A 10,871-nucleotide genomic window follows, 5' to 3' on the forward strand; every position below is an offset into this window, starting at 1 on the left:
CCGTCCGCCGGGTGCGCATGCGCCGCGGCGGCGGGCGCTGAGGGGAGCTCAAGGAGAGCGGCGGGCGCCGCCATGCCGGGGCGCCTGCAGGTGCCCTCGCTGGAGGAGCTCGACGTGCAGGAGGTGAGTGASCGCCGGCGGCGGCTCCCGGGGCTGCCCTGCGGCTGCCCTGCGGCGCGGCGGCCTCCCTAGCGCGCCTCTGCCCCGCTGCAGGTGAGCGTCAGCTCGGCCGTGCTGAAGGCCGCGGCCCACCACTACGGCTCGCAGTGCGACCGGCCCAACAAGGAGTTCATGCTGTGCCGCTGGGAGGAGAAGGACCCGCGCAAGTGCCTCCGCGAGGGCCGCCAGGTCAACCAGTGCGCCCTCGACTTCTTCAGGTGAGGCGGGGCCCCGCCGCTGCCCTCCCGCGGCCTTTTCGCCTTCCTCCTTCGTGGTTTCCCATGCTGAGCTCAGGCGCTGGAAGCCGTGCCTTTCTTCTTGTTGTTGACGGCTTGTTTCTTGGCAAAACTCTAATTTCTCCCCTCCRCGCTGAGCTGCTTCAGGCTTCAGATTTTGCTCCGTTAGCAAAGGGAGTGCTGAGGCACTGCTCGCTGCTTCTGCAGCTTCTGGTTTTCCTTGGTCTGCCCTTTCTCYTTTGCAGGCATAGTATTCTGAAAACTCAAGTAGGTAAATATGTATCTCTCGTGACTAAATGCAGCTCTAGTTATGTGCCGCTATTGTGTTCTTAGCTTGAAAGCATGGGGCCTTAATTGACTCAATTGACATGAGTCAGTTAARCTTAACTGACTCCATGCCCTTTCTCARTATAGCAGTTTGCTAGTGGTCAGCAGCCTCCATCCTGAGCACCTGTTTTGAGCTTAAAACATCGAACTGATCTGAAAGTAATAGAACATTGTGCAATGTATGCTGTTGCTTAGCAAAATAACATTGTGTACTGAGAGGCAGTGTATATGTACCTAGTAAGGAAGTCTTCCGAATGCTGATGGAGTTACTGCTCTCCCTACTTGTAGATACAGTGATACAGATCTTGGCAATGTTGATGTCAAATTCTGTTAACGATGCTTTATCTGCTGACGTCTCTGAAAACTTTAAATGTTCCTGAGAACTTAAAACTGTGAAAACACTGTAACAAGTTGAGATTGAAATATGTGTGAGAGAAATACCTTTAAAACTACAACACTTAAATATCCATTTTCTTTCTGTAATCTTTTACAGGAAGATTAAGCTGCACTGTGCTGAGCCATTTACTGAATACTGGACCTGCATTGACTATACCAATATGCAGGAGCTTCGCCGATGCCGAAAACAACAGGCGGCATTTGATAGCTGTGTACTAGAGAAGTTGGGTTGGGTGAGACCTGAGCTGGGAGAGCTCTCTAAGGTGATTTAATTTCTTTTTGATTGGGTGACCAGATTCTTCTCTGCCCTTCTTYTGTTCATTTTGTCCAGACTGGGTCTCAAATGAACTCTTTTCCCACTCAGAGGGTAATATGGGAACGCAATACTGGAATCTTGTGCRCTTTAGTAGAAGTAGAGACTTTCAGCATTCTCTAGGATTGGAAAGGCCTGCAGTGCTTTTTTCCTAATATAGAAACCTTTCCTTTAGGAATGAAGATTACATGTGTAGAATTACTATATAGTTCTGAGTAAACTTTGCCCTTCCCCCTCATGTCTTTTTTGGGGGGAGAGGGAGGGGAAATGGTGGAGAGTACCCTAGAGAATGGAGCTCTCATCAGATCAGCAACGCATTTTTTTTTATGGTGGCTTGGACATTTGTTACTTTCCTTAAGTACTGACTTAATCTATTTTTTCTATTAAATTCTGTGGGAAGTTGTTCTTCTCTCCTTTCCAGGTCACGAAAGTGAAGACAGACAGACCTATCCCTGAGAATGCCTATCACTCTAGACCTAGACCGGAGCCAAATCCACCCATTGAAGGAGAGTTGAAGCCTTCTGCATATGGCAGTAGGCTCTTTTTCTGGTCCTGGTAAAGTGGACAGCTTGTACTGTAGCTAAAATGCAAAAATACATTGCTTGCAAGTGTAAACTGTCAAATATGCATTGGGTAAAATTATAATGATTAAAAAACCCAAACACTTATGTGGCTTACTAGACTTTATTAAACATACTCGCACATCATAGCTCAAAACCCATGTCCCCTGTGTTGTGCAGTGCTCTTTGCAGTCCCGTAGCCCTCAGACTGCTTCCTTAAAACTGTTTCTAGGCATAGCTGTATTAACACCAGTAATACCAGTTGCTTGCCAACTTATCAGATTCGTATAAATGTAGTCAGTGTCTTTGACTACTTCAAGACACTGAGATAGACTTTATGTACTAATTTAATTTGCTTTAGAAGCTTGTCGTTCTCTAGGTTGAGTAAACTTTGAGTACAGACAAGTCACTAATGTCTTCCCAGAGAGTCTTCCAATTGATTATTGTGTACTTTAGTTCCAAGAAACTTCTTCTGTACAGCTTTAACCTAAGATCTGTCTTGGAGCAAAGATTTAGTCCGTGACTTTTGCTGGTTGTGAGATCAGTACTGTTTTATGACACCAGGATCTTTGTTCTACTTATTAGCTGCTTGTTCCTCATGCAGCTGGGTTAGCTGCTGTGTCAAGAAGTCATGCTAAATTTTAAGCTTAAAAAAAAAGTTCTCTGAAGGATATCCTTTTTCCATTTAGCAGTGTAAGAAGGTGGCTTATCTTCTGTAAGGGTACTGACTTAAGGGGTTCATTGCAGACCCTTGCTGGCTGTCTCACTCTAATAGTGTTCTTAGTAATAAACTGGCTTGCCTCACTGCCTGATTTCCCTCTTCCACAATATCAGTAGTCATGGTATGTTTGGTAGGAAATAGATCTTRTCTTTCCTCAGCTCTCTGCCTGCAATGGCAAGAACTGTATTACAAAGATCATAAAAAAAGAAGTTAGCTTGTTTTCATAAAGCTGTGTGCAGTTCAGCTTGCTCAAGGCTGGACTGTGTAGCCTGAACCATGGCAAAGATTTGAATAATACTCTGTTCCTTGAGTAGACTAACTATGATACTATGATTTGAAGATTTACCATCCCCTTTTTTTGGGGTAGAGTTGAGCTGTAGTGGATCTGTAGCTATAGCATATGTTTCTGGTCCACAGACATAGAGGAAAATTCTGTAATCTTTATCTGAAAATACTGTGTGCACACATGGCTCATGGCTCTTGCTACTTTCTGGTTGGATACTTTAACTAAAACTCAGAACAAGTGCTACGCCCACATTTGCATCTTAATGTATATCTCTTGTGCGTTAGTGGCTCCTTGATTGAATATGAGACAGTGTATACCTCTGCAGCTTCTCCTTCCAGATAACTGCCAGCATTTCAGAGCAGCCACGTATTCCTGAAGAAGGACTGAAGTTAGGGCAAGCTTGAGGTCTGCTTGCATTCAGCTGAGTGAGTGAAGTGAGATTTGTCCAGGATAAATCTTTCTGGGATGTTAACACATGTATCAAATCTACTCTGTTGCTGACCAACCCCAATAGTTAGGCAGCCTTGCAGGAAGGCTTGTTAGAGATCATGTTTTGCTAATAACTTTCTATTGTCAGCATAACATATGAAACACTGCATTGCTGAACATCTGCTTTTGCGTAAACAGGCATGGACATTCCAGTAGTCAACCCCTAATCATAATTAAAGAATACTTTCTCCCATTAAATTGCTTCTGAAAAGAATGACATGCATAAATTGGGGGGGGGGCATTTTTTTAAACAGCCTTTTATAAACTGGGCCCTTAAGTTGGCCAGTACTGTAAGAAGAAAAAAAAAAGTGATTTATGCTATAGTCTTGCAGGTCTAAGTTTTTTCATCTGGTTTGTGACAGCTAAATCTACCACCTTTTGGARCAGAGGTTGTTAATCTTGTAATAATACACTGATCATGTTTAAAAGTGAGAGTTAACTCCTCAGCTTCCCTAGATTCCCACTTCAGTTCTGAGCAGCAGCGGGGAGGTAAATATTCAAAAGAAAACAGCAGAGGAGGGCAGGGTCTAGGGCGAGAGAAGGACAATGAAGTGATCACAGAGKCAAGTAACGTTCAGCTGTACCGGGAGCACTTCTATCAGGAACCTCTCTGAGATGATTACTTGTTTTATCTCTGGGTTGAATCTCTGCAAGAAAGTGTTGCCATACGGTGCATTTTTTGGTGCATTGGACAGTGCATGTATGTAGCTGTTTCTGTTCAAAACTGTTCTGTGGCTTTACTCAGTCACAGATGCCCCCTTTGGAGCTGTAATGATTTCTTGGAAAGTTTAGAGCACGTGAATGTCAAGACTAAGTTAAGATCATAAAACTATCTTTGAGGAATGTATCTTGACAATTTTTTGGCAGATGGAGAACAGATGCATGCAGATTCAACACATTTTACTGGCAATGTGAAGAGTGTTATTTGTTACATTGTGGACTTTAAGCTTTGCCAGAACTTCTAACCGCATGTGTGAAATTAACAGCTAGAAAAACTTAACCAGTGTCATGGTATCTGGCCCTGTCATAGGCTGATTAAGCAGAACTTGCTCCATTCTTTTAGACTGTGGCCTGGGAAGAGTAAAATCCTAGTGTAGATTCAAATCTTGGTGAGGAAGGAACATTCATGTCTGGTGCAGCTGGATTACTGTGACAACATCCTTCTGAGGAGTGTGTCCTCCAAAACATCTGGCAGCTTGATATGCACTGGTCTGAAATGGTTTTGTTTACTGCAGTTTGTTATGCAAACGGGCTAGAGAAGAAGTACTCCTCTAGGCTATGAGTCCAAACAGCAGAGTCCATTCTACTTACAGTCACCAAATACTCATCTGAGATGGTGATAGAAAGGAAAGCTCTGTTGCCAGTTTTATAACTGCTGAAAAGACTTCTAGGAATCAAGAGCTAGCCTTTCAAGCTCTTGTAAATTGAGATTTGCTTGGTCAAAAAACACTTGTGTATTCTTCTTTCTCTGAATTCAGTTGCAGTGCAGTTTTAGAATGGCACTGTGGGGTTTTTTTTTCCTTTCCTCTGCCCATCCATAAGGAAAAAAACTAATATCTGTATATAAAGGAATATTTAGTATTCATAATTTTTAAGGAACCTTTACCTTCAAACAGAAATGCTTATGGAACTCAAGAAATGAAATTTGGAGTCCAAGATGACTTATTTTAAAATCCTTTTGGAAAGTTTCTGCGTACTCTTATAATACATGCATTTTGAAACTAGAATCCGTCTGGATGTTAATAGGAGATTAAGACTCCCTCTTGTGGCTGCTTTCAGCTGATCCTGGGAATCTCTGTGATGATTCTATCATGAGACCTAAGGTAAGTGGGCATTGCTGATAGCAAAGACAGAAAACCTGGTTGAGTTTCTACAAAATTCACTTGAACATTGTTTCAAATTGATTATTCTTACATGTGAAAAGTCTTGAGTAGGAAGTAAGAGGAGGAGAAAGCTTGGGTGAAAAAGTTCTGATAATTTCATTCTGAATGTACTTGAAGTGAAGGAAGTTGAGAGCCAAAGAAGATGGAAGTGGTTGGGAAATCTGAGTGCAATTTATACATACTTGCTGGCTAGTTATGCCCCTCTGAATCCAGAAAGGGGCTCTCCCAGGTCCTGCAGAAAACAGGAGGGTGCCAAGTTCTGAACCTGCTGGGCCTATGTGAGCGATATGTGACAGGCAACCAAAGGAAGCAGATAAATTACAATATTTAATGTAAAAGCAAATTATTCCATTAGGAATAGAGATCACTTTACTGAATGGTCTTAATGTAACCTTGTCCTCGTTAGAAAAATTATGACTGTGCTTTTGCATGAGAACTTCTAGGTAGACTTGGATCTAAATCTGTTCTGAGGCACCTAGGTGGCCAAGTATTATACAAACTACCTTGGTGAAGGGAGAAGAGCGTGAAAATACAGCCCAGCAAACAAGAGGCAAAGGTCCATAGTGTTGCTTCAGACATTAAGGCAGAAAATTGGCACAATTTGCACAAGCAAGCAAAGCAGATGCTGAAGACGGGGGCCCTGAACACCRGGGGAAGGTCAGCAGCACTGCTTGCTTGCAGGTGCATGGGTGGTTCCCGTTTTCAGTTTCTTTCCCTTCAAAGACAATTTTCCCTAGTCCCTTGCACACCCAGCAGAAGGGTTGACATACCTAATGCATGCATCGGCACAGATTCCCCTTGGTGGTGATGTGTCTGTGCTGGCTGAGAGCAAGCAATGAAGAGCGGAGTTGCTAGCGCGCTCTGAGCCTGCCCAGCTGGCTGAGAGCTGCTCGAGGCTGTTGCAGGGCTGGGAGAGAAGCAGAAGCTGCGGGGGAGAAGCGGAAACTGCTTAGGTACAGCAAAGCTCTTCCAGTCTAACTGGATCTGGGAGCAAGAGGGCTCAAAGAAATGAAATGAGAGAATTTAATACAGCAAAAGCCCTTCTATCCTGCCMGCATCTCAATCATCTCCCTGTTGCTGCTGCCCTCACTGCCTGGGGAACAGCGCAGATCGCGCTTGTCTGCGTCTGTCTGTTGCAGATGCCCAGATAAAAGGACTCCCAACCTGGGTCTTCCTGTGCTCTTGTCTGGGCTGGCAAGTGCAGATGGTTTGAGCGGGCGTTTCATACGTGCTGTGTTCTGCAGCACAAAATGGTGAACAGCTTTTGCTGTTTCGATAGGGTTTAAATGAATTTCTCCCTTCTCACTAGGGGAAATGAGGGCTGGGAGGAATGGCCATGCCTGTTGCTTTGTTAAGCTCAGCTTTGGCTCTGATTCTGGCACTGAGAAAGAAAATAAAATACAGGGGAAAGGGAGCTTTATAAAAGAAGTATAGGTCTGCTCCCAAGTTGATAGGTTGAACCATACAAAACGCTTACTCTAAGGTATTGCTTTAATATTTGTAAAATCAGCGTGGCAGCTCTGTTAAGGGCTGTGAGTCACCCTGAGGGTGGTTCAGCTCTTTATGAGTAGTAACACAGCCTTCTGCTTCCATGCAAACAGGAGCTAGAATTTTAATGGAGTCAGAATTACCCCTTTGGTTAAAGCGCCGTCTGACCTCTGCTTTGTTCGTGCTGCCTCCCGTTTTCAGCTGTGCCGAGAGCGGAATCTGACCCATCTTTTGTCTTAGCGAAAGGGTCTGGACAGAGCCGCAAACGCGAATCAAATCAATTGCAACCATCCCCCCCGCCCGGTTCCTGTCCCCTGCCCGCAGCGCTCCGGCGGCCGAGCGCTGTGCCCGGCGCTCCTGGGGGACGCGGTCAGGTGTGGCCCGACTTGGCTTTCGTTTTCAGGAAGCTGCTGACAGCGGGCCTGACCCTGGCCATGTGCGCTCGGCGGGAGGCTCTGCCCGTCCCCCGGCGCGGCCTCGGGCGCTCGTGGCAAGCCTGCGCTCCAGGCTAAACAGAGGAAGGTGAGGGTCAGCAGCAGAGAGCTCTGCCCAAGACTCAGGAAGCACATTTTGGCAGAGGAAAGAAATACAATACGAGCAGGGAGGGAAGCTCAGCTTCCATCCAGCCCCCTCCAAGAAGCGTTTGGCTCCCTACAGCTGCTGGAGTCTTTATCAGTTATTGGGCTCTTTAGTGGTTCAGGCTGTCGTGTGCTTGTTYTGTCTTTTACCCCAGCGTTTTGCAGAGGGGGAAGAAGAGAGCAATAGAGCAACACAGGGGCAGCGTGGACCAGGGGGTAGAGCCCAGCGCTAGGAGACAGGCGACCCGACTTCCTTTCCTGTCGCTGTCTCATTGTGTGGCCTTGGGGCTTGTCACTTCCCTCTGCGTGCCCTGGTTCCCCTCTGTGCATGGGCTGGTTCCACCCAGCAGCGCTCCTTGCTCCTTGCTTCGCTTGTTTACCCATCTTTGCCCTTGTAAAGTGCCCTGGAGGAGCCTTAGGGAAAGCTCTGCGTGGCCGAGGCACACGCCAAACCCACGCCGCAGTGTGATATATGGAAATGTGTATGGGGAGCAAGAGTCTTTTGCAGAAGTCCCCCCAAAACCTCTTGTAGTGCCAGTGCAAAGTGCCCGTCCCTGCAGACTCTGCTCTGCACCCCACCGTCACTCGCTTAGAGCCCCTCTTGCAGCTAACTGTGAGCGAAACCAGTCGGCGTGGGGTTTTGTGTTCGGTGCGTGACAACCGGAGCCGGGGAAGTCCAGGGGAGGAATCCCTTTGAAGATTTACTAGTCTGGCTAATTGCAATAACGCTCTGCGAAGGCGCTGTGCTCGCAATGATTAACAGTTCATAAGTGGAGGTTTGTGTTTTCTCATACTTTCTGCTGGGAAATGAACCGGCCCGATTCTGGGGGAGCCGGGAGAGGCGGAGGCTCGCTAGCCCGTCTCCGCGGAGCTGCTGCCCCTCTCTGCGTCTGCAGTAGTCCTTCATCAGTGAAAAGCCGAAGTCACTTTCCTGCTGGTTTCTGCTGTGCGTTCCCGTTTTGCATTTCCCTAAGCTCGAGCAGCGAGAACAGCCTGGAGGATTTCTTGGCAGTTGGTTGACGTTTGCKCTTTGTGATGTGCATCCTTACGTTCCCCTGCAGAGTTCAGGCTGTGTCGGTTGTGGAGGGATGGTGCAAGAAAAGGCAACGTTAGCTGAAGTGTTTGCAGTGAATATGCCTGTTCCACCCTCCTGCCCTCCTCARAAGTCCACATTAACAATGTTCAAAAATTCTGAATTTGAACATCTGCTTCCCTGCGTAGTCCTATCTACCTGTTATTGCCCTTAAAATATTTATTTGCTGTCCGTTTTAGCATCTTTATCGTATTCCTATTGAGAGGATCTGTCACTACGTAAATCATTTGAAATAAGAAATCCATAATGTCTCAGTCACTGTTGCCTGTTACATCTCCCTGTTTCTACCAGCCCGCGCCTGCCTGCCTACGCGCTGCCATCGGCCCTACTTGTTTCCTCTGATTTGCAGGGGTTGCCCTTKGTTTGGAGGTGGAGTCAGGTAATTTGGTGTGATGCCAGTAGCTTTAGCATCTACAATTGCTCATAGGTGCAAAATTATGCTGGCTTAAATAGAGGCTGCTCTTCAAAACTGGATCCTAAATCTCCCTGTCCCTAAGGTTTGGTGATCTGTGGTAAAATTCTGGTAATGATGCTGAAGGAAATGGCGTTGGATGTGGTGAGGAGAACGACGCCGAGCGCGGCGCGCTGCCCGGTGCCCGCGAGGTCGGTGGACGGAGGAGGATTCGAGCGCTGGAGTCGGGTCGCTGCCGCGGGGGAGGCAGGAGGCTGCAGCGGGCCCGGGGGGCTGGGTAGACCCGGAAAGTGAGGAAAGAGGGTTYGGGGCCAAACTGAAAACCGACGGATGGAGATAAGTGACTCCCGTGAGACTGAGGAGCAGCAGAGAACCTGATAGCTCCTTGGCAGCCCCATCTTGGGGTTTCTGAGAACAGGCAAGTGGCCACGCGGCTCCGCGGGGGAGAAAGGCCAAAACCCCCCGAAGCCCCACGGCCGCCTGCCTCCGACGCTTCCGAGCTGCCGATTACCGTAGGATCCTGGCAACTCGGAAACAGTAACGAGAGCTGCTGGGGAAGTGGGCTGCGGTGGGGCGAGATGCGGGCGGCTGGGCGATAATGCGGCGAGCGGAGTCGTGTGGGAGCAGAACTGCGTTGCGGTGACTCTTTTCCTCTGCCCTTGGCCTGCGAGGGAATCTTCTTCCATTTGCTATAAAACGCAGTCCTTAATGGTGCTGAAGTGTTCTACGTATTTTAAATAAACATGAGTGGATTGAGCCCAGGAGGACATGCAAGAATGCAGCATTTGTGGGGTACCGGCCCGGCACACATGTCAGCAATTTGGCTGCCTTGTGTACTTTGGCTTTTAAAAAAGCATTTAAAAGTAAACAAATGAAGGAAAATCTGGCAGCTGGATTTCAAAGTAAATTGCTTTCAGCTGATATACCCCCTTTCCAGCTTGCTTGGGTAGTATCAAGCTGTACACATCCAGGGAGAAGAGCAAAGGGCCGGGAGAGGAGCGGGGGTGGCGGGGAGAACAAAAGTGGGGAAGTTCGGTGGATTCGGTTCTTCCCCTTCCTTCCTTTGCACCAAACGCTCCCAGGCCGTCGCTGCCCACGTGTCGGGGGGCGAGTTGGTGCCGCRGACGGCGAACCGCGCTCCTCCGTCCTTCCTCGGCCCCCGTTTGCCGCTTTCCACCTCCCGCGGGGACCGTCGCGGACGGGGCCGGACCGGGCGCCCCCCTTGCCACCCGTTTTTGGCTCGCGAGCTCAAAACCCGGCTCGACCCCGTCGCGGGCTGTGGAAAGGCCGTGGCGCCGGGGCGGAAACCCCGGGTTTGGCTCGCGTTCCCTCGAGTTTACCCCCTCGCCGCGGGCCGGTCCGGGGGAAGGGGCAGGGGGAGCCGCGGCGCGTGCTCGGCGGCGGCGGGAGCAGCGGCGGCCGCGGGCTCCGCGCGGGGAGGCAGCCCGGCTCCCTCGGCCGCGGGGTGGGCGCCTTCCCCTCGCAGCAGAGGGGCTGAGCTGGCGCGCGAGGGGGTGGAGGGGGCGAAGCTAAAACCGGTTTGACTTCCAAGCCGGCGGGATCCGCAGAGCGCTGCCGCCGGGCGCTCGCCTTCCCCGGCGTTTCAGGGCCYTCCTCGCGTGAATCTTTTTATTTTGACAAACGTCTGTTTTCAGGAAGCTGCTCRGATCAAAGCAGCATCTGTTGCTGGTTATTTGGGGGGACGCGGAGGGGCTCCRGGAGGGTGTCCGGAGCAGCAGGGACCCAAGCGGTTTGTGCAGCGGAGCCCGGCGGCGAGGACCGCGCTGGCGCTTCCCGGCCGGCGCCCTCGGGCGCCGGTGAGAATCGGGGCGGCTCATCCCCGCTTTCGTGGAAACCTGATCTATTTTCCTCGTGCAACCGTGAGCCCGGCTCCCGCGCGCCRCGCGCTCGGCCGCAGCGAGCTCCGTGC

At 49.3% G+C, this 10,871-nt stretch overlaps 1 protein-coding gene across 1 annotated transcript; it reads left to right on the plus strand.

The window, feature by feature from the left end:
- The first annotated feature begins 46 nt into the window (after positions 1–46).
- Positions 47–2,099, plus strand: NDUFA8 (NADH:ubiquinone oxidoreductase subunit A8). Its single transcript, XM_085310827.1, has 4 exons — positions 47–123; positions 214–377; positions 1,216–1,381; positions 1,853–2,099. The coding sequence occupies exons 1-4, from the start codon at positions 73–75 to the stop codon at positions 1,988–1,990; spliced, it is 519 nt and encodes a 172-aa protein (XP_085166953.1). The 5' UTR covers positions 47–72; the 3' UTR covers positions 1,991–2,099.
- The last annotated feature ends 8,772 nt before the right edge of the window (positions 2,100–10,871 follow it).

Source organism: Rhea americana, unplaced genomic scaffold, assembly GCF_003343005.1.
Source record: "Rhea americana isolate MKP2758 unplaced genomic scaffold, rheAme1 scaffold_328, whole genome shotgun sequence".
Classification (NCBI taxonomy): domain Eukaryota; kingdom Metazoa; phylum Chordata; class Aves; order Rheiformes; family Rheidae; genus Rhea; species Rhea americana.

Bases quoted from the DNA above. Each gene is read 5' to 3' on its own strand.
- NDUFA8 (XM_085310827.1), top strand. From the start codon at position 73: ATGCCGGGGCGCCTGCAGGTGCCCTCGCTGGAGGAGCTCGACGTGCAG. The intron at 378-1,215 runs GTGAGGCGGGGC...AATCTTTTACAG, and splicing joins TGCGCCCTCGACTTCTTCAG to GAAGATTAAGCTGCACTGTG. The intron at 1,382-1,852 runs GTGATTTAATTT...TCTCCTTTCCAG, and splicing joins AGCTGGGAGAGCTCTCTAAG to GTCACGAAAGTGAAGACAGA.